The sequence below is a fragment of the Schistocerca americana genome, chromosome 7, assembly GCF_021461395.2.
Source record: "Schistocerca americana isolate TAMUIC-IGC-003095 chromosome 7, iqSchAmer2.1, whole genome shotgun sequence".
Lineage (NCBI taxonomy): Eukaryota > Metazoa > Arthropoda > Insecta > Orthoptera > Acrididae > Schistocerca > Schistocerca americana.
The window spans coordinates 249,994,087-250,018,625 of record NC_060125.1 but is presented as its reverse complement, the minus strand read 5'-3'; the positions used below and the strand labels follow the sequence as shown (position 1 = coordinate 250,018,625).

The window sequence follows — 24,539 nt, the reverse complement described above, 5'->3', positions numbered from 1 at the left end:
ATTTAAACTAGAGTTTCTGTTTATAAGCTATTATTAGCTTACCATTTGCTTGATTACATTGGTATTTTTGAAATACTGTACGTGCTGAGTTGTGTTTATAGTGCATTACTACATTTTAATAAAGTAGTAGATTTACAACTAACACTGACTGAGCGAGCTGGCGCAGTGATTAGTACACTGGACTCGCATTTGAGAAGATGATGGTTCAAACTGTGTCCGACCGTCCTGATTTTGGTTTTCTGCAATTTCCTTAAATCATTTCAGGCAAATGCCGGGATGGTTCCAGTTAAAGGGCACAGCCAACTTCCTTACCAATCCTTCCCTAATCTGATGGGACCAATGACCTCGCTGTTTCGTCCCCGCCCCCAAATCAACTAGCCAGCCAACAAACACTGCTACTTGCCCTGTAGCTAACAGAACTTTTCAATCCTTGAATCTAAATATGTGTAAAAAGAGTGGCAGACAAGATATTTTTTTAATTGGTTGGGATTTCCATTTCTTGTTCTATGTTAGGTGGCAGCTTGTTGGATGTCTTATCGTGAACATACATAACACTATTCTGAACCTTAGACAAGGAGGCAAGTTTACTTTAAAATTAGTTTTAATGTCTTATCAGCATAAGGCATTAATGAGTAAATTTGTTGGGAAGTTAGCTTGAGAAATGAAAGATCCTTTAAAAGGTTTCTGGAAGACATACCTCACCTACTGTACGCAATATTCTTACAGCTTGCTCCTATTGAATATCTACTTTATTTATTGTAGGTTAATCCCACAATACAAAAACAATGAAAATATGTAACATAAGCCAACATTCTTGTCTTTAGTTCAACACAATGAAAGATGCTTCAAAGTGCAAGACATACCAAACTGAACTTCTCAATTAGTTTATGTGTTGACACCATTCTAACTTGTTATCCGTATGGTCCCTAATGAAGTTTGCACGGTTTGAAATCACAAAATATGGGTGTCAGGAAATGGTTTCCATACCATATAGGAATAGCCTGTAGTGAGAGCCTCTATTTGGAGCGAGTGACACCAGGGCAGAAGGTCTACTGTGAGGTATATCACACTTTCTCAGAGTGGTGGCCATACAGTATCACCAGATATGTTAGTTCATTAGCTAGTTTTATGTTCCGTGGATCATTTACACTATAAATCATAATGATGTAGAAAGTCACTTTACATTCACATTACGAATTAATTTGTGAATATGGCTACATGCTGTACATTTAAAAGCTTTTTTTCTCTTATTGTTATTTATTTATTTTAATGTACAGATGTGAGTTAGTAATGCATAACCACCACCATTTACACATTACAATAATACAAATTCTTCTGCAAAATAGGAGAAATTGCCAAGGTGAAACCGTTCTGGTTTGTTTTTAAATTTCACTTGTCTGTCTGTCAGACATTCCAGTGGTCTTGCTGCAGTGATAATACCAGTTCCTGTCAGATCACTAAAGATAAGTACTGTCGGGCTTGGCTAGCACTTGAATGGGTCACCATCCAGGTCTGCCGAATGAGGTGCATCCAGCCCTTGTGAGGCCAGTTGAGTAGCTGCTTGATTGAGAAGTAGTGACACTGGTCACAAAACTGAAAACAGCCAGGAGAGCTGTGTGCTGACCACATGCCCCTCCATATCCACATTCAGTGACACATGTTAGCTAAGGATGACGCAGCAGCTGGTCGGTAGTGTTGGTCCTCCAAGGCCTGTTTGGACAGTGTTCACTTGACATCTCGTGGAAATCGGGTTTTCTGCCAGATATCAGCATCTTCCAAACACGATATTTCGACGTCATTACTTGACGTCTTCATCAGGTGTTCCCTGACACTGGCTGCTTGCTGGACCGGGTCGCATATTTATGCCTGCCCGGTGCTTGGTGTTCTGTTTGCCATTCCCTAGTCGGTCCACACCCGCGAGTCACGCTATCCTGCCGCTCTAGGTGTTCCCTATTCCGTCCGCGCCCACTCTGCCGCCTCCAACTGCGGTCGTGGCCTCCTGGTGTTGCCTTCTCGGACCGCACCCGCGAGTGGCACTCCCCTGCCACTCTGGACGTTCCCTATTCCGTCCGCGCCCGCTCTGGCTGCCTCCGACTGCGGCTGAGGCTTCCTGGTGTTCCCTTCTTGGTTCGTGCCCGCAGTGTGCGGATGTCTGCAGACTTAATGGTCAGTTTTGACGTGGTGTCCCTGTTCACCAGAGTGCCCTTTAAGGACACGCTTGACTTAGTCAGTGAGAAGTTTGATGGAGCTGTGCTGGATCTGTTTAAGCATATTCTAACATCGACTTACTTCCTATGTGGAGGTCAATTCTATGAACAGACTGAAGGGGTGGCGATGGGTAGCCCCTTGTCACCAGTAGTGGCCAACCTGTTTATGGAGAAGTTCGAGGACAAGGCTCTTACAACTGCCACTTACCAGCCAACATGCTTCCTGAGATACATTGATGACACATTTGTCATTTGGCCCCACGGTCGCGAAAAACTGGAAGACTTCCTGGACCACCTGAACTCAAGGCATCCGAATATTAAATTCACCATGGAGCTAGAAAAGGATGGTCAGCTTCCGTTTCTGGATGTCCTGGTGAAGAAGAAGGCGGATGGCACCTTCAGCCACAATGTGTACCAAAAGCCAACACACACAGACTTATACCTACAGGCCGACAGCTGCCACCACCCAGCACAAAAGACCGGGGTGCTTAGAACACTCGTACACCGAGCCATGACACTGTCTGACTCTGACAGCCTGGCAGGGGAACTTTAACATCTTCGAAAAGTGTTTGCTAACAACGGATTCTCATCCAGGGACATCCACAGAGCTCTACATCCCGCCAGACACCAGGATACACCGGAGAACGAGCAAGAAGAAGAAATCAAGAAGCTGGCATTTTTACCGTATGCCGGGCCTGTTTCTGCCAAGATCAGCAGAATACTAATGAAACATAAAATCAAGAGTGTCTTCTGCCCACCTAGCAAAATCAGGGCTTTGCTTGGAACAGTCAAAGATGACCTGGGCTTAAGGAAGCCTGGCATTTACAATATACCTTGTGAATGCGGTATGTCCTACATTGGCCAAACGACTAGAACGGTTGAAATCAGATGTAAGGAACACCAACGACATACCAGGTTAAGGCAGGCCACAAAATCAGCAATAGCAGAACACTGCCTAGAGTTGGAACATTCCATGGATTATAAGAACACCAAGGTCATGGTCCAGACCCCCAGGTTTTGGGATAGTGTCATCACTGAATCTATAGAGATAAAGATGGCACAAAACCTGATTAACCGGGAAGCAGGATACCAGCTAAGCACTGCATGGAACTCGGCATTCGAACTGCTGAACCAATACCAGAGAAAATATGTTTCCAACACCAACAACGAGCCTCAGACATCCGGACACTGCAGGCACGAACCAAGAAAGGAACACCAGGAAACCTCAGTCGGAGGCGGCCAGAGCGGGCACGGACGGAATAGGGAACGTCCAGAGCGGCAGGGGAGCGCCACTCACAGGTGCGGACCGACTAGGGAACAGCAAACAGAACACCAAGCACCGGGCAGGCATAAATATGCGACCCGGTCCAGCAAGCAGCCAGTCTCAGGGAACACCTGATGAAGACATCAAATAATGATGTCGAAATATCGTGTTTGGAAGACGCTGATATCTGGCAGAAAACCCAATTTCCACGAGATGTCATCAAATCGCCGGGAAAGTCTAAGAAATTACAGTGTTCACTTGTTTGTCAGTCAGTCATTTTATATCACTGGGTCAGTTACTACAATTTTTAGTTGCTGTGTTATACGCTATTTGTTGCGCTAAAGAAAACCGTAATGCAGAATAACGACTCATTTTTCCTTCTGGTATTGAAATTGTGTACATCATTGTTCCTTTTGTACTGCAGTGGATTATTTACAACAAACTTCATGAGTAAACATACTGTGAAGCAGTAGTCAAAATGCCGAACTCCTTAAACAGATATCTTCAAGAAGAGTGTGTTGAGCTCCACTTTGAGCAGTGAAGACTTAATTCCTTATAGTTGAGTTACGTCAGAACATTACTCGATATATGTTGCTGGAGGACACTGCCTTATTGTAGACACCTTTAGAATCAGAAGGGGTGGGGAGGTTGCTAATTCAATGACACTATGGGCTATGCCGGCAGTGGCATAGCTACTGGCAGCCTCACCAGACAAGACTAAGCAGAACTGTCCGACAAAGAGTATTCCACAACTTAGGGCAGGAGGACTGTCTTTTTCGTAGGGGTCTCCATCAACAGTGATTGGGTATTTGCATGGTGATACCAGATTTCCCAAGCTGGGGACTGGCTGGCACCACCAGACCTCTTCAACTGTGAACTGTGGGCATACTTCAGGGACCATGATTAGACGTGGTCGTGGAATGTTGTGTGTGTCAAAGAATGGAGGCCTTGGCTTCAATGCCTGGACTGCAAAGAAGGCACCTCAACCTCAAGGTGTGCTGTGTATTGACAAGGTGAATGGCTGTTGAGGTAAAACAGTCTCTAGAAGACAATCTGTGGGACACCTGTCGCCCTCCAGTTACATAAGGCTGGCTGAGGCACAGAGGGTTTTGCTTGTGTCTATATTTATCTCCCTAGCAGCTCAGGGAATCTCTGTTGTGTGAATTCAGTTCAAATCTTCTACTGATGGGACAAGTGAACTGTCAGGCAGTACCTGCACACACCTGATAAAGAGCGCTCAGTTGTTCAGCCTGCCGGAGAAGAAATCAGAATTGTAGTTACTGGGCACTAGTCTACCATAACATCATAAATCAACACCTTTTGATGACTGAAACAAAGACCATTGTTTTTTAATGTCAAGCAAAACAGAGCTCTAACTCTTACTTAAAGAAATCTCTTATCTCTGTTTATAATGTTATCAGACAGCTGGATTTCAATAGCTTCTTTCACAATACAGTCCTAATAACATGACGCAGGGCAACCACGTATGTCTCATTGTACAACATTTTATGTCCTTCAGTAAGACAGTGTTTCCACAAATGCAGTTTTCTCAGGCTGAAACAAAGGTGTGTTGTGATGGTGCTCAATGCGTCGATCGTGGACCATATGAATCGTTTGTCCAATATAGGCTTTCCTGCAGTGTCAGGATACTTTCCTCAAGTCAAAATCATCCTTTGCTGAGCCAGGCAGTGTTCTAGTCTTAGCTGGGAGGCAGAATACACTTTCAATATCAAATCTCTATAAAACTATTCTTATTTTTAAAGGTATGTTACACACAAAAGATAGAAATGCCATTGTATCTTCTGTTGGTTCCTGCGAAGGTGCAATCTGTAAAGCACAACAGATCTGATTGTCAGTATAAACATTCTGTGTGAACACTGCCTTTAGATATCCAGTTCTTGTGTCAAACTATCTGCATCTGAGGTGGCATAAGGTCTTTTTTACCAATGTATGGAGGACCCTTTTGCGTTGATATATGGACGACAACTTGATGCATGAAGAGGTCCGTATGCCTGGGCTTACGATAAACACTTGCATCCTAATATGTCTGCAAAATTCCCTGCCATTGCAGGAAAGCCTATATTGGACAAACAATTTGTACCGTCTTGTATTGCTTTGTGGAGCGGTATCACACACACTTTTATTTCAGCCAGAAATATCTGTGGTTGTGGAACATTGTCTTACTGAAGGACATAAAATGTACAATGAGACACAAGTAGTTTGTGATCATTTTGAGTTGGACTTCACAAGAAGTTATCATGTAGAAAATTCAGTCTAAGACTGAACCTTGGGGAACCCCCTATGCGATTTCTGCGCAGTCAGAATCATCTCCCCTGATCACATTGGTTGAATTACTAAGAACAACTTTCTTCACTCTTGTGATTAGATACGACATCCGTTGGTTGGCTATACCATCAATTCCATAAAACCACAATTTATCCAAGAGAATTTGTGATTCACAGAGTCAAATTTCTGTACATAGGTCGCAGAAAATACCAGTCGACATTACTTCTTGTTATTTAATGCTTGTAAAATTTGGTGATTGAACATGTAAATGGAGTTTTCAGTGGAGTTGTCTTCTGAAATACAGTCTGTGATTTACTGAGGATATTATTGTTGCTCAGGTGGGATACTACTCTACAATACATTATCTTCTCAGAATATTTGGTAAATGATGTCAGTAGTCACAGGTCAGCAGTTGACATTTCTCCTATCACCTTTCTTGTAGAGATGTTTAACAATGGCATATTTCAATCTCTCTGGAAAAATGCCCTGAGATAGTGATGCATCACATATCCATGAATTTTAGTATAGGGGAACAAATCTTTATTACCCTGATGGAAATGTTGACAGGTCTAGATGAGCCTTTATTTTTGACAGAATATTTAATTCGCTGTATGTCCATCGTTTTAGAGATGGTTGCAGGACTCTGCTGTTCGATAGAGGATGTCAAATTAAACACCTCTCAGCCACCAGATTTCCAACCTTATTTTATTTGGCAACCAGTTTCAGAATTTTACTGTGCCATTTTCAGGCCCTTGACAGACATGTAGGAAAAGTCTACTTTGGTTGTGATCAAAACAGGGGCCAAAGATATTGATATTAGTAGATTTTTGCTATAATGATCACTTCAACAATCACCTGCAGACTGAATTTAATTTTCTTAATTTCAGAGGAGAAGTTGGTGATTCATTCATATGACTAAATTTTACGAGAGTTGCCTTTTTAACATAACTGCTTTGATTTTTCTCTTGAACTGTTGATTACTATACACATTCGTTACCTGTGACTCGTCATTAGTAACCCTTCCATTTAATTCAAAAGTTATGTTATCCTGTTCTCTGACTGGTTGTCTTGTCTAATTTTGCTATATTCCATGTAGCCTTAAGTCTTTTGTCGGAATTACAGATTTATGACATAATGTGCTTATTCCTTGATTTTTTAACAACTTTTATAAATAATTTTGGATAGTTTTTGTAGTGTGCAACTACTGCAGGATCTACTGCTTCTTGCCAATGATACATTTCCATTTGCCTTTCACAAGATACTTTTAACTCCCCAATGAGTGGTGTTTTTTTAAGTAACTGTTTAGTGTCCTTTCTGATTAGCTTAGACGGAAAGCTGTTTTCAAATAATGGTACGAATTTATCATGGAACAGGTTGAATTTCATGACAGCTTTTGGTTCATAGAAAATTTTGTTCCAGGTAACCTCGTGAAACTACCCTTAAAATCATTTGTCCACTGAGGAGTATCAATACTGTGAAGACACCATACTATATATCCTAACTAACTGTGCATCATGGTCAGAGAGAGCATTTGTTACTGGGTGTAAAGTTATTTTCTTGCTTTAAGCCTTCATCAAAGAAAACAGGGTCAATTAGAGTCCTCTTGTCATTATTCACAGGAGGGGGAGTTTACTGAAATTAAATTGAAGTATCAAAATAAGGTTTCCTAGTCATTTTGCATATCAAACTTCTTTCAAAAATCTACATTAAAATCACCACAGACTATTAACTGTTTGCTGCTGTCTGACAGGTAGTGTAGTATGCAATCCAAATTCCTTGTAAACAATTCAAAATTTCCGAGCAGAGGTCTATATACAGTTACAATTAAAAGTTGACTATTTTTCCACTATTAATTCACAAGCACACACTTCCATGTGCTGACCACTACAAAACCTACTTAATTTCTGTCTTGATATATGGTATGTAACAACTCCTTTTGCTATGTTACTTGTACATGAGTAAGATGCTGGAATGTAATATTTTGTATTTTTCTCTGATGCTATGGCTATGTGGTCCTCAGATAGGCACAGAATGTCTATCATTTCAGGACTTTCTCAATTTTTTAAACATGTACCTTATTACCCAACCCTCAAATATTGTGCTGAAATAAGCTAATTTTACATTTATGTAGGTTCTGAACCATATTGTGAGGTTCTTCTGTTAATTTAACTTCTTTTCCAGCAGGGTGCCTGAATTATTTTTCTAAATGAAACAAGATGGTCCCCTCTGACATCAGTAATCATAGCAATGGGGTGATGATGCCGCCGCCCTTCTCGTTTTCTCCTGTACATTTTCCGCAAGAAGCTCAGCTATTCTGTCTTTCCCTCTTTTATTCAGGTGTGGGCGTGTCTAGTATATCTCCATATCACAATTGTAGCATCAGGCACTGCACTGCAGTTAATAGCACCATTCTCAGTGTGTATACACAGCGCATTGCAGTGTTAAACCAGCACTGGTCATGGTGCCGTCGGACCTCAACAAAAGTCACGCTTGTGTCTGTCTAGCCAAGCTGCTCCCTGCTCCAGCCAAGCTGCTCCCTGCTCCCCCTACTCTGATATCCTGACCATCTTTGTCAAAATCTATACACAATTTCCTTTCATCCTGTGTCATCTGGCTAGGCTTTCACTTAGCTTCACAACACTTGTGACCTGGTACCAGGTTCCTGATTTGTCCTGGCATACACATCTCCCATGGCTGTTACCTAGCAGCAAGACTCTTTTAATGCTACTTGCTGTTGGTACTGACTTACACCTAGTTTCCTTGCTTGAAGTTTGCTGCACCCTACTGTGACCTACAGCAGGATAAGATTATTCACCCACAACATCAGGTAACAAGTCAAACCTGTTAGATACTGTAACCTCAAATGTAGATGGAGTTGCAAAGCTTGTTGCCCTTTCCCGGTTACTTTTTGCATGTACCCAGTTCCCATTATCTTTCCCTCTTTTCAACCTATCTAGTTCATATTTCATGTAATCAGGGCACAAATCTTTGCCTCCTGTTCAGTACACCCCCTCCCCCCCCCCCCTCCCCCCCCCACACACACACCCCCAGCATCATTGAGTCTCCCATTCAGTTCCCCACTTCAATCGCCCCAGTCTATGCATACCACTCCCTGTCTGACTACCTTATGGCGACATCCACACTCATCACACATTGCAGCACTTCAAAACAGAATTCAATCACATAATGCATTTTACAGTAATTTACAAGCTGCAAAAATTAGACCTGTGGGTTAGCTGTTATAACGTGAGAAGTTAATTATTTTTGCTTAAAACAAGAACTTGGCACTCACTCAACTGTTAATCAACTTTTTCACCATAAAATTTAACTTTTAATTGCTACCTATTAGACAATGCTTACTATTGGTAGAATACAGCCTACTCTGCATTGTTCGATTTTACTTGATAATTTAGAAACAAAACCTCAGATCACAAAATATTCAATTGTCTGGGTAAAGAGAGCATAAAAGAACAAACTATTTCATACCATCACTTTATTGTATGAAAATTGTTTAATGCAGAGCTATGAACCTATAATGTTCACACCCAGTTAATTATGGGAGGAAACTCAGGCTAGGAGAAATGCAAGTAAACATCCAGTACTGATGGTGAATCATTCACAACAAAAAACAACTTTTCTTTGTCAAAATAGAGCCAGTATAGAAAATAAGAAATGTGGATCCTTTCCAATTGAAATACACTTCCTTGCACTGCAGTTCTTTTATAACTTTCTCTGCTGTTGTTTGCACAAGACTCTCCGTGCTTAATAAGTATTCACACAGTGCTTCTCATGCTGTTCCTACCAGTGTCCCCATGTCCTCATGTGCAATATAAGCACAGATCAGTGTGATTTTGTGATTTCTGTCACTGTTTTGCTCTCATATCCAGTTGCATAATACTTTTGTGCGTTCTTGCTTTGTCACTGCAACTATTCTTGCTTCTTTTTCTTTTCCACCATCATCCCTTCTAGTCATTAGTTGTTACTTTTTTGGCAGATGGTAAGTCAATGATGATCTCTCATTAAAAAAAAAGGTTTGATGATGTGATGACTATCAGATTATTATGTCAAACAATGTAAAATCCAGGATGGAATGTAACTACTAACTGGTTTCAGTTGCCTGAGACTGCAGTCGTGTTGTGAGCTGCATTTGCATTTGCATTTGCTTGCTTGCTTGCTGTGTGTGTGTGTGTGTGTGTGTGTGTGTGTGTGTGTCATCTGTCATCTATTGTTGATGAAGGCCTTACTGTTCGTCGAAAGCTTTATTTGTGACGTTCTTTTTTGTTGTGCCCATCTGCAACTTAGCATCTCCGCTACATGGTAATTGTCAGATTATAATGTGATGACTGTCAGATTCAGTGCAGCCACTCTCCATGTACTAATGTTTGTAATGTTTACAGTTGCAATTGTTTGTGTTGGTGTTTGCCGTTAAAGTTATCTATGTGAAATAAATATTTCATGAGACATTTGTTACTTCCAGAAATTGATCCAATAAAATTTCAAAATGTCTGAGTTATTTGTAAAAATGGTAACGTAACTTTACTGTGGAAACTTATACTGTCAGGTTTTCAGATTACAGATATGTAAAATAAGGCTGAACCACAGTTTGCTATTTCCATTTTATTTTTGAATTGAAGAATCTTCTGCTACTTTTCTCCATTTTTGCCTTAAATTTCTGCAAATTGTAGTTTCTGTTATGTACTAAATGATTTAGGTTTTAATGTTTCTTACAGGATCTTATGGGTGTGGGACTGAGTGCACCTTTGACTGCTTACAAGACCATTTATGTGTTGCCTATGATGACAATAAAAGAGGACAAAGGCACAGGTGTGGTAACAAGTGTTCCATCAGACTCTCCAGATGATTATGCAGCTCTTGGGGATCTGAAACGGAAACAACCGTTTCGGGAAAAATATGGCATTGAAGATCATATGATTTTCCCCTTTGACCCTGTAAGTTCATGTTCTTTTATATTTTGGAAATTATTATTACACATTCTTCAATATATGTTATAAATTACATTGTATTTTAAAGAAATTGTGAAAGTCAGTTTGTCATAAACACATTTATGCTATGTAAAATAAGAGAAAGGCAACCACTCATTTATAGTGTGTACTTGTGCTAGAAAAAAAGCTAGCTCTTGAAAGCTAGTGTGAATGCTGTTCACTGTTATGTTTTTTTGTGCCCCGCACTTCTAACTGCTATAGACACGTGGTTGCCTTTCCCTTATTTTGTGTATTGCTCCACAGTAAGTTTTTCTGGGATGACTAAAATCTGATTGGGGAAAATTATTCACGGATGTGTATGTTTAGAACTTGGTGGGGCATGTGAGAATAGAATTACCAACACCAGTCAAACTGTGCTTTTAACTAAGAGGAAAATAGTGGTTGAAAGTAGAGACTGATTGCTGATATTGCTAGGGATAGCATATGTTTCTTTGCATCAATAAATAAAATATTTTTCTGTATGTTCACAAAGTTCCTCCCTAGTACAAACGTAGGCTCTCTTAAAACTCTCCCAGTGCACATTAATTAATGTAATATCACACAGTGGCCAAAGCTCACAGAAGTTGCTGAAATGGATTTAGTTGAAAGCATATATAATTTTTAATACCTCATTTCAATTTACCACAGATTCCAGTTATTGAAGTACCGGAATATGGCCAACTTACAGCAGTGACTTTGTGCGAGCAATTGAAAGTGCAGAGTCAGAATGACCATGAAAAACTTCAACAAGCTAAGGAATTGGCATATCTCAAAGCCTTCTATGATGGGGTATGTAGTTATCAGGGTATTTGATGAAAAGTGGAAATAGTTGCAAAATAAATTTTGTACTAAACATATCCTGGAAATTTTAACAGATTATGGTGGTTGGTGACTTTAAAGGAAAGAGAGTTCAGGATGTGAAGAAACTGATACAGAAGCAAATGGTAGACTCTTCACAAGCAGTCATATATTACGAACCAGAGAAACAAGTGATCTCCAGGTGACTTTCCAACTCATTGTTATACTAACTTTTTTTTATAATCTTTGAATTACTGGCCATAATCTTTGTCAGCTTCTTTTAAAATAATAACTACTGTATAGTGATGCAGCTAGTTTCTTCACTGGTTTCCTCAGAGTAAAGAAAAATCGAAAGTATGGTATTAACTTGGGGGGAAACCAAGTTGATCATTAAGTCTGTTGTTACCACAGTACTTTTGTAGAAAATAATTACATGCAACTTACAGTGTTGAACTCAGCTTGTCATAACTGATAACTCCGTGTTTGTGAGCAGAATAATTGTGATATTGAGAAATTAAAACTGAGATAGTCAACTTTCCTTAACAGCTTAGAGGTTCTGATTCATTGAACAAATTAGTAGGACAATGTCCATAATGACTAAACCTGATGAAACCACACTTAAAAATTGCACACGCAGAAACTGTTCCAAACTCATCACGAATCGTGTAATAACCAAGTAATACACAAAACTGATCCAACCAACACAAATATGGATTTATACATAAACCTCTGAACAATAATGGTAATAAGCATGTAACGACTCCTCACATCACAAGACTAAAGAATCATACAGAAAATTCACCAATGCACGGAACAACTAATGTAAGTGGTACAAAGTAAAGTGTACATAGTGAGCATGGTCAGCATTGCTCCGCATGCATATTGTACAGGCGTGAATTGCCGGTAGAGGACACTGTAGAGACGTGACGTGTGCACACTTCCTACAGGCAGCATCTAGTGGCTGGCCCACACTGAGAGAGTTGGCAGATGATTTAAGTACACACAACCTAGTAGCAGGATACAGCATTGCTGAATTTATAGAAAACATTTGTTCGTGTCCCCTTGGTGTCTGTAGTGTGATTCATTTTGCAGTAGTCTGTAAAATAGTTTTCTTGCATGTACTTGGGAAGCTGTGCTGGTGGTAGATAAGTAATGAATAATATTTTTCCCCCTCTTGAAAGATAATTTCAGCATCAAGTTGCTCCTAAACACAGCTCAGTTAATCACTTAAAAGCTGCTGTTTATATATTTGTAGTTCTAATGCTAGTACTTTACCTAAGAAATTATTATTACTGTCAAAATACAGACATTTTAATGCTTTAATAGCTATGCTTAGAATTTTAGAATGAAGTTTATAGTGTGATTTAATCTTGTGATCATGTGTGTTCCTTGATATCAAGTAGTACTCTCTTAGTTTTACATGATATTTTGATTTCGTTCTAACCCAGAGTTGATGAGCATTTGATCTACTTCTTGCAGGCTAACGTCTTAGGATAACAATTTTCAAAATAGACTATGATTGTGTTAGAGGTACATTATATTTTTCATTAACACCAAGTGTTTTGTATATACCTGTGCAGTCTTGTATTTTGCAAATGTCTAAAATGCCTATTGAATTTCTCAATTCCTTTTGCATCCATTAGCCTTGTAGTTTTTCATTTCATTCTATTTGTCATACACCCTGTCATTAAATGTCAGCAATTGGCCTAGGCTAGGAATTACATTAGGACTTCTCAATATTGATGCGTCTATGTCAATGTTGTCAGTAATAATAAATGATGTGATCTTCAGTCCAAAGACTGGTTTGATGCAGCTCTGTGCTCTACTCTGACCTGTGCAAGCCTCTTCATCTTTGAGTAACTACTACAGCCTATATCCCTCTTAATATGCTTACTGTAGTCATCTCTTGGTCTCGGTGTACAGTTTTTACCTGCCATGCTTACCTCCAGTACTAAATTGGTGATCCCTTGATGCCTCAGAATGTGTCCTACCAACCAGTCCCTTCTTCTAGTCAAGTTGTGCCACAAATTTCTCTTCTCCCCAATTTTATTCAGTACCTCCTCATTAGTTACATGTTCTGTTCATCTAATTTTTAGCATTCTTCTGTAGCACCATATTTCAAAAGCTTCTATTCTCTTCTTGTCTAAACTATTTATTATCCATATTTCACTTCCATACATGGTTACACTCCATACAAAAACTTTCAGAAAGGACTTCGTGACACTTAAATCAATACTCGATGTTAACAAATTTCTCTTCTTCAGAAACACTTTTCTTGCCATTGCCAGTCTACATTTTATATTCTCGCTACCTCAACCATCACCAGGTATTTTACTCCCCAAATAGCGAAATTCACCTGTTACTTTAAGTTTCTCATTTCCTAATGTAATTCCCTCAGCATCACCTGATTTAATTCAACTATGTTCCATTAGCCTCATTGTGCTTCATCTTATATCCTCTTTTCAAGGCACTGTCCATTCCATTCAACTGCTTGTCCAAGTACTTTGCTGTCTCTGACAGAATTCCAATGTCATCGGCAAAACTCAAAGTTTTTATTTCTTCTCCCTGGACTTAAATCCCCACTCCAGATTTTTCTTTTGTTTCCCTTACTGCTTGATCGATATACAGATTGAAGAACATCAGGAATAAGTTACAATCCTGTCTCACTCCCTTCTCAATCACTGCTTTCTTTTGGTGCCCCTCAACTTATAACTGCCATCTGGTTTCTCTACAAATTGTAAATAGCCTTTCATTCCCTGTATTTACTCCTGCCACCTTTAGAATTTGAAACAGAGTATTCCAGTCAACATTGTCAAAATCTTTCTCTAAGTCTACAAATGCTGTAAATGTAGGTTTGCCTTTCCTTATCTTGTAGGAGATGGCATAGAGTCAGTATTGCCTCACGTGTTCCTACATTGCTCTTGAATCCAAACTGATCTTCCCTGAGGTCAGCTTCTACTAGTTTTTCCATTCTTTTCTAAAGGAATCGTGTTAGTATTTTGCAACCATGACTTATTAAACTGATAGTTTGATAATTTTCGTATCTGTCAGCACCTGGTTTCTTTGCAATTGGAATTATTATGTTCTTCTTGAAGGTTGAGGGTATTTCGCCTGTCTCATACGTCTTGCTCACCTGATGGAAGATTTTTGTGATGACTGGCACTCCCAAGGCAATCAGTAAGTCTAAAGGAATGTTGTCTACTCCCAGGGCCTTGTTTCGACTTAAGTCTTTCAGTGCTTTGTCAAATTCTTCATGCAGTATCGTAACTCCATTCTCATGTCCTTCTATATCCTCTTACATTTTGGCAATACTGCCGTCAAGTACATCTGCCTTGTATAGACCCTCTGTATACTTCTTCCACCTTTCTGCTTTCCCTTCTTTGCTTAAAACTTGTTTTCCACCTAAGCTCATGATATTCATACAGGTGGTTCTCTTTTTTTTCCAAAGGCCTCTTTAAGTTTCCTGTTGGAAACAACTATCTTACCTCTGATGATATATGCTTCTACATCCTTGCATTTGTCCTCTAGCCATTGCTGCTTAGCAATTTTACATTTCCTGCCTATCTCACTTTTAGATGTTTGTATTCCCTTTTGCCTGCATCATATATTGCATTTTAATATTTTCTCCTTTCATTGATTAAATTCAATGTCTTCAGTTACCAAAGGATTTCTAAAAACCATTGTCCGTTTGCTTACTTGATCCTCTGCTGCTTTTATATTCATCCCTCGAAGCTACCCATTCTTCTTCTACTTTATTCCTTCCCCTGTTCTTCTCAATCATTCCCTAATGTTCCCTCTGAAACCCTCTACAGCCTCTGGTTCTTTCAGTTTATCCAGGTTACATCTCTGTTAAGTCCTGCCTTTTTGTAGTTTCTTCACTTTTAACTTGTGGGTCATAACCAGTAAATTGTGGTCAGAGTCCACACCTGCCCCTGTAAAGTCTTGCAACTTAAAGCCTGGTTCCAGAATCTCTGTCTTACCATTATATAATCAATCTGAAACCTTTTGGCATCTCCAGGTCTCTTCCACATATGCAAGCTTCTTTCATGATCCATAAACCTAGTGTTAGCTACGATTAAATTATGCTCTGTGCAGAATTGCACTAGTCGGTTCCCTCTTTCATGCCTTTCCCCCAGTCCATATTCATGTACTACTTTTCAGTCTCTTCATTTTCCTATTATCGAATTCTCGTCCCTCACGACTGTTAAATTTTCATCTACCGTTACTATCTGAATAATTTCATTTATCTCATCATACATTTCCTCTTTCTTCTCCTCAACTGTGGAGCTAGCTGGCATATAAACTTGTACTAGTGTGGTAAGCGTGGGCTTCGTGTCTTGGCTAGAATAATGTGTTTACTAGTAGCTTATCCATGTTCTTATTTTTTTTATTATTCATTATTAAACCTACTTCTGCATTACCCCTATTTGATTTTGGATTTATAGCCCTGTATTCGCCTTACCTGAAGTCCTGTTCCTCCTGCTGCTGAACTTCACTAATTTCCACTAGATCAAACTTTAACCCATCCATTTCCCTTTTTAAATTTCCTAACCTACCTGTCCGATTAAGGGATCTGATGTTCCAGGCTCCGATCCGTTGAACACCAGTTTTCTTCTGATAACGACGTCCCCCTTGGTAGTCTCTGCCCGGAGATCCAAATGGGGGACTATTTTACCTCCAGAATATTATACCCAAGAGGATGCCATCATCATTTAAGCATACAGTAGAGCTGCATGCTCTCGGGGGAAAAATTACGGATGTAGTTTTCCCTAGCTTTCAGCTGTTCACAGTACCAGCACAACAAGGCCATTTTGGTTAATGTTGCAAGGCCAGATCAGTCAGTCATCCAGACTGTTGCCCGTGCAGCTACTGGAAAGGTTGCTGCCCCTCTTCAGGAACCACACATTTGTCTGACCTCTCAACAGATACCCGTCCATTGCGGTTGCACCTATGGTATGCCTATCTGTGTTGCTGAGGCACACAAGCCTTCTCACCAGTGGCAAGGTCCATGGTTCAAGTACTGCTATTTCCTATAACTCTTTTTGTAAAGTGTGTGAGAGAGTTAGATTACGTTTACACAAAGGACTCTAGTATAACTCTAAGATAAATAGTTTGTAAAAACAGTTACTACATTCGTAATTTTTTTCCTCTCAGTATTACCTCATTCTGCTTGGAAGTTAAGAAGTTTGATAATGCACCAAACTGTTTCATAATTAACTCCGTTACCCAGTGGAGCTTGTATATTTTGACTTTTGTTATTAACTTTTGCAGCACAAGCTTCAAAATGCTGAACACTGCAGAATCTGATGGTATCAGTTTTTACATAGTTGTATCCTTTCTTGATGTGAGTGACAGCTGCTTCTGTCTCCAGTTACTTGCAGTAACTAGATGTTGAGGTGTGATATCCATCTATAATCAGCATTTCCATATTAGGACTCAAATGATTTTTTGAAAATATGCTTTTTACACTACAGTTTATGTAGACAAATCAGAAGTTAATTGATTTTTATTTTTATTTAACCTTTTAATATTTGGATGCAATAAGTGTACTTTTACTTACTTTTGTCTTCAAATATTTGAGGTTCATACTTTTCAGTTATATTTACTCTTTTGAATACTGTTCAAGTCAGTAAACCTGTTCATACACAAGAGCTACAGTTCAGTTTATTAATGTAACTTGAAGTTTCATAATGATTCAGTCACAAACATCAGTACAGAGCAAAAAATGCCGTCCCCCTCAAGGGGCTGCCCCTAAGCCCATGCCTAGTGAGACTGTATGTAAATCCACCACTGGTGGTGTCCTTTAATCTGAAAGAGAATATAGATTTTGATGATAGTTCTTGTTTACATAAACACTGTGACCAAACAACACTTTCCATTCGTTAACAGATACAGTACACTTCTATAAAAATATTTTCATCTGATTTTTCACAATATTCAAACAACATTGCAGTACAACATTAGTTGAAATGTTACCACTTTCTGCATAATGTGATTTACTTTGCGGTACAGCACTATCCACTTGCTTATGGAGGTTTTTTGTGCAAGGATTTTGGACAGGAGCGCCATTCTGTAATAGTGAGTGAGAGATACTCAGTGGTGGTCAGAGTGACTGAGTAAAAATAGGTCCCAAAACACTCTGACTGCCTTGTGTACATGCTGGTGACAATGACCAGCTTCAGTAACAATGCCTCAAATCAAATTACAAGTGCCTGAGTGTAACATTAATGTTCAAATATTGCGTAAGTTGCCATCACAGTTTGCTCTCACATATGAGCTTGAAGTGTTTAGTTCTGATGTGTAGATATAGGGTGTAATTGTTGTAACGATGGCTTCATTGTAGTGAATGTAGAGGCATGAAAAAGGATGAATTATGTGGGATTCTTCCGCGGTATTTTAGAGTCTTTGATCAAGAAAAATAACTGTGCTTACAAATGACAAAATTTTTTAATATTGTTAAACAACTTGCTAGTTTAAATAAGCCTTAAAAACGAAATTTGACAATACAAGCTTGGAAATATACATAGTTTACTTGGTGATTGTTCAAAATAGCTGTAAGGACGGCAATCTACAATACATTGTTTGAAATGTTGTTATTCCGAGAATGTAAATAGAAATAGTAAAAAAGATAGGAAGATTTTTCTGTTTAGCAAAAGTGACAAAAAGCAGATTACAGAGTACCTGATGGCTCAACATAAAAGTTTTGTCTCAAGTACAGATAGTGTTGAGGATCAGTGGACAAAGTTCAAAACCATCGTACAATATGCATTAGATGAGTATGTGCCAAGCAAGATCATAAGAGATGGAAAAGAGCCACTGTGGTACAACAACCGAGTTAGAAAACTGCTGCGGAAGCAAAGGAAACTTCACAACAAACATAAACACAGCCAAATTCTTGCAGACAAACAAAAATTACGCGAAGCGAAATGTAATGTGAGGAGGGCTATGCGATAGGCATTCAATGAATTCGAAAGTAAAGTTCTATGCACTGACTTGGCAGAAAATCCTAAGAAATTTTGGTCTTATGTCAAAGCGGTAGGTGAATCAAAACAAAATGTCCAGACACTCTGTGACCAAAATGGTACTGAAACAGAGGATGACAGACAAAAGGCTGAAATATTAAATGTCTTTTTCCAAAGCTGTTTCACAGAGGAAGACTGCACTGTAGTTCCTTCTCTAGATTGTCATATAGATGACAAAATGGTAGATATCGAAATAGACGACAGAGGGATAGAAAAACAATTAAAATCGCTCAAAAGAGGAAAGGCCGCTGGACCTGATGGGATACCAGTTCGATTTTACTCATAGTACACGAAGGAACTTGTCCCCCTTCTTGCAGTGGTGTACTGTAGGTCTCTAGAAGAGCGTAGCGTTCCAAAGGATTGGAAACTGGCACAGGTCATCCCCATTTTCAAGAAGGGACATCAATCAGATGTGCAGAACTATAGACCTATATCTCTAATGTCGATCAGTTGTAGAATTTTGGAACACGTGTTATGTTAGAGTATAATGACTTTTCTGGATACTAGAAATCTACTCTGTAGGCATCAGCATGGGTTTCGAAAGACGGTTGTGTGAAACCCAGCTCGCGCTATTCGTCCACGAGACTCAGAGGGCCATAGACACGGGTTCACAGGTAGATGCCGTGTTTCTTGACTTCCACAAGGCATTCGATACAGTTCCCCACAGTCGTTTAATGAACAAAGTAAGAGCATATGGACTATCAGACCAATTGTGTGATTGGATTGAAGAGTTCCTAGATAACAGAACGCAGCATGTCATTCTCAATGGAGAGAAGTCTTCCGATGTAAGAGTGATTTCAGGTGTGCCGCAGGGGAGTGTCATAGGACCGTTGCTATTCACAATATACATAAATGACCTTGTGGATGACATCGGAAGTTCACTGAGGCTTTTTGCAGATGATGCTGTGGTGTATGGAGAGGTTGTAACAATGGAAAATTGTACTGAAATGCAGGAGGATCTGCAGCGAATTGATGCATGGTGCAGGGAATGGCAATTGAATCTCAATGTAGACAAGTGTAATGTGTGCGAATACATAGAAAGATAGATCCCTTATCATTTAGCTACAAAATAGCAGGTCAGCAACTGGAAGCAGTTAATTCCATAAATTATCTGGGAGTACGCATTAGGAGTGATTTAAAATGGAATGATCATATAAAGTTGATCGTCGGTAAAGCAGATGCCAGACTGAGATTCATTGGAAGAATCCTAAGGAAATTCAGTCCAAAAACAAAGTAAGTAGGTTACAGTACGCTTGTTCGCCCACTGCTAGAATACTGCTCAGCAGTGTGGGATCCGTACCAGATAGGGTTGATAGAAGAGATAGAGAAGATCCAACGGAGAGCAGCGCGCTTCGTTACAGGATCATTTAGTAATCGCGAAAGTGTTATGGAGATGATAGATAAACTCCAGTGGAAGACTCTGCAGGAGAGACACTCAGTAGCTCGGTACGGCCTTTTGTTGAAGTTTCGAGAACATACCTTCACCGAGGAGTCAAGCAGTATATTGCTCCCTCCTACGTATATCTCACGAAGAGACCATGAGGATAAAATCAGAGAGATTAGTGCCCACGCAGAAGCATACCGACAATCCTTCTTTCCACGAACAATACGAGACTGGAATAGAAGGGAGAACCGATAGAGGTATTCAGGGTACCCTCCGCCACACACCGTCAGGTGGCTTGCGGAGTATGGATGTAGATGTAGATATAGATGTAGAATGTTGTTGGCTTCTACTTAACCCTACTGTATTTTCCCTGTGAAGACTGGGACCCCTGAAAAGCTGTGATAAACTGATCAGCAGTTTCTTAAATACTGTAACATGTGTGGGTCTCAGTATGTAAAACCCAACTCTACTTAAATTTCTTGTAGAAATTATGGGGAAGTATCAAGTCAACCCTTCATTACTGTAATTAATATGAAAGCTCTGTGATCTTCAATATCTGAGCTTTGATTTAATGACACCCGTTTAACAAAACATGTTGGTAATGGAAGTGTTTTACATTTTTAAACCCATGTTTATACAAAAAAGAACATAAACTGAATATCTAATAATGTGTGAAATACACTTCACAACAGCTTAAAAATTTTATTTATTTATTTACTTAGTTACTTTTTTTGGCAAAAAAAGAAGAAGAAACCAACTTTCGTTTGTCTCATTTATTGTTCTGCAGTCTGTGGAATCAAATAGTACATGGCATTGCAAATTTTATATTAAACTTCTTAACTAAGATTTTTTTCTTTGATGAAAGGTTATTTTTATTTTATGTTGGAACAAGAGGTGCATTTGCGTGTAGACGTAACAACAGTGTTACACAAATGACAACACACCACATCAACTGCCAACAAGACTACTTAAACTTTGTAGTCTGTCTTCTCTGCTCCGCTAAAATGTTATAAGAATAAGTGGGATAAGAGTCGGTCCAGCACACCTCACTGCAAGAAACTGCAAAAATTGTTTGCTTTTTAAATTAGAAAGACAGTGCCAAGAGTATTCAGAACATATTTGCGTCCCAGCTAAAAGTCGAGCGACACAGGAAACAGAAGCCAAAAAGGGACTGTTCCATTTTCTTTACGAGACAAATTCCAGCCGGCAGGTGTGCTTCTACTGTTCACTGACGACAGAGAAACAGGTGACAATGAAATTAAATTATTCTGAATTGTCGTTCTTTCATAGCACAGTTACGTCGAGTAATCAGAGTTGGTCAATTCATCGCTCTGTGTTTAAAGGAAAAATCTTTGTGCTCCTGTGCCATGTTTAAAGTAAAAAACTTTGTGCTCAGGTGCAGTGTAGTATGATTGGAACAGGATACAGCCTTGAAACTTCCTGGCAGATTAAAACTGTGTGCCGGACCGAGACTCGAACTCGGGACCTTTGCCTTTCGCAGGCAAGTGCTCTACCATCCCGAGTTTGAGTCTCAGTCCAGCACACAGTTTTAGTCTGCCAGGAAGTTTCATATCAGTGCACACTCTGCTGCAGAGTGAAAATCTCATTCTGGATAGTCTTTCTTTTCTTGTACATTTTTTTTTTCTTTTGTTTTGACTGTTGGATGACAATTTTGTAAGTGCCTTAACATGAATAACAGTGAAAAAAGCAAATATGCAAAATTAAGTGGGGCGGCATTTCGGAAACTATCAAACAAGAACAAGAAGCCAATGTTCTCAAAACACTTGGAAGAGTAGATAAATTTTTTGCAAAAAATGTTCAAGTAGTACGGATGATATTTCTGGCACTGCAGCTATTGGAAAAGAGTAAATACAGATGAAACAAAAGTTAAAGAAGGAAGAAAAGCAAATTTTTCCTGATTTTGAGTTTCACAAAAAACTAAGTTTCGAGTCAGACATCACAAAAAGAAATAACCTTGTTAGTGATGATCCTGCAGAATGGTGTGTCAGTGAATCAGTAATTGACATTCTCTTACAACGTGGCAGTAATCAAAATTGTAACAGTGATTTTTCTGATTCAATAAGATCAATAGGTTATAAAACTAGATATTTGAACAAAAATGTATATTACCGTAAACTTTTAAATGGTGAATCAAATTTATGTGATTTTCTATTATACTCCTGTAGCACCAGTGCTGTTTTTTGTGCACCATGTAAATTGTTCGTCGGTAAGACCTTGATTGCTACTAATGGTATTGCTGATTGGAAAAATATTTCTAATATTTCATTCATCGTGACAATTCACTTGAACACAAAAATTCTGAGTTATCACTCTTAACAAGAAAAGTCACTTGGAACAATAGATAACCATTTGAAATCATATGTTGAGACAGAAAAAATGTACTGACGCAGTGTGTTGAAAAGGGTGTTTGCAGTAGTGAAGAAGCTAACAAATCGTGACTTCCCCTAGGTGGACACGTTATAAGATTCCATTCATTACATAATGGTCAATTTATGATGTATCTTGAACTTATAGCAGAGTTTGATCCTTGTCTCACAGAGCACATTGAACGATATGGAAACCCAGAGCAGGGATATACAAGTTATCTTTCTTCAACAATTTGTGATGAAATAATAGAGCTTCTTTCTGAATGAATAAAAAGAATTATCATAAGTGAAATAAAGAGTGCCAAATATTTCTGTATAATAGTAGATTCTACTGCAGTCATTTCACACAATTGATCAATTATCTTTCATATTAAGATATGTGAATGAGATTGGTGAACCTGTTGAACGTTTCCTTCTGTTTTTACCACACCCAGGACACAAGTCCAAGAACTTAGCTGAGCCATACTAAAAGTCGTGTCTATAAATTCCATTGATATTACTGACTGTAGAGGCCAGTCATATGACAACACAAGGAATATGTCAGGAACCTACACTGGTTTGCAGGCACGCATTAAAGAATGAAATCCGAAAGCTCATTATGGTCCTTGTGCAGTGCATTCTTTGAATTTAATCAGCACTAGTGCTGCAAGCCGTTGTCGGGAAGCATGTTCATTTTTCAATGTAGTGCAAAACCTTAAAAATTTTTCTCTGCTTCTATACAGCGCCGGAATACACTTCTTTCTTTCATGACAACCGGATGCAAAACAGTAAAAAGTTCATTAAAAACACGTTGGTCAGCAAGAGAGGAAGTATAAGTCTATATGAAAACTGGGAGGACATTAGCAATGCCCTCATGCATATTGCCAATAATATGTTTGAAAAACCACTTGTACAAAATGAGGCTTCAGCTTTATTCAATAAACTCGGCAGACTAGAAACAATATTCATATTGACAGCTTGGAAGGACGTACTCCAGAGATTTTATAGTGTAAAAATGAAAGCGCAAGGTGTAAATATTGAAATTAAAATAGTGCATGAATTATATGAATCACTTGTAGGATTTATTGCATCTATTCGTGGCATGTTCAACTACTATGGAAATAAATCCATGGAGATTGTGACTGATATAGACTATGAATGCACCTATAAAAGATCACGAAAATGCAAACTTCATAATGACAAAGAAGCGGACTCTGAAGAAGTTTTTCTGACTGGAAGGGAAACATTTAGGATCAAAACATTTGTCCCAGTACTCGACAACTTGTACGCTGAATTAGTGAGGAGGAAGGAAAGCTATAGGACACCATTGGACTCCTTCACAGTTTTCACTAACCATAAGAACAGTTCAGCAATATTGCTGAATGTTCTACACATCTCCAAGCTTCATATGACACAGATTTAGAGCTTTCCTTCCCTAGTGAATGTGTACATTTCACCGAAATTTTGAAATCTTCTGAGATTACTGATATACCTATCCAAATGAGTAAATTTTTCTGAAAAGAGATTACAGTCTGTTTTTCCAAACGTTGACATTGCTCTTAGAATATTTATGTGTATGGCACTTACAAATTGTTCAGCAAAACGCTCATTTTCGGCTCTTAAAAGACTGAAATCGTACCTATGTTCTACGTTGTCTGAGGAGAGATTGAACATCTTGTCCATCTTCGCATCAAAGCCGACCTTCTAACTTATAACCGTCTGAACTATATAGATACGATCAACGAGTTTTATGCTGTCAAAGCCAGACGCAAACTTTGCTGACTGGTGAGTTTGTTTATTTATTCATATTAGTTTTAAAAATCTAAGATTATAATGTGATTTTTATTATAACTTAGAACACATTCATTGGATTTACAAACTACGTATTACCTGTTTATTTTACAATTGATGATGATGGCAGAACATGGAACTAAACATCATTTAGATGCAGACGTGCCCCAAGGCACGTGACAATACTATACAATACTCGAATGACCCAGGACGCTCGGCACTGTACAATCAAGTCATACTGATACTGTAGTATGTCACTGGTACGTATTCTTGGCATCTGCTGAAATGTATAGTAATCGCAGAAATATACGTTATCAGAGAGTACACTCAGATGAAAAAGTGTTAAATAACGTAGTTCAGTGCTGTCAATAAATACGTTAAAGCTTAGCTAATACCGTTAGAAAGAGCTATGGTGAGAGCAGTAGCTGCAGTACAAAAC

The 24,539-nt window shown here is 38.9% G+C and overlaps 1 protein-coding gene across 1 annotated transcript in view; it reads left to right on the top strand.

The window, feature by feature from the left end:
* LOC124621864 (leucine--tRNA ligase, cytoplasmic) overlaps positions 1-24,539 on the top strand; it is a 157,920-nt gene that overhangs the window by 82,449 nt on the left and 50,932 nt on the right. Inside the window, exons 7-9 of the mRNA XM_047147326.1 lie at positions 10,488-10,706; positions 11,388-11,528; positions 11,615-11,739. Of these exons, the coding sequence (XP_047003282.1) occupies positions 10,488-10,706; positions 11,388-11,528; positions 11,615-11,739 (485 nt within the window). The remainder of the gene's footprint in view (positions 1-10,487; positions 10,707-11,387; positions 11,529-11,614; positions 11,740-24,539) is intronic.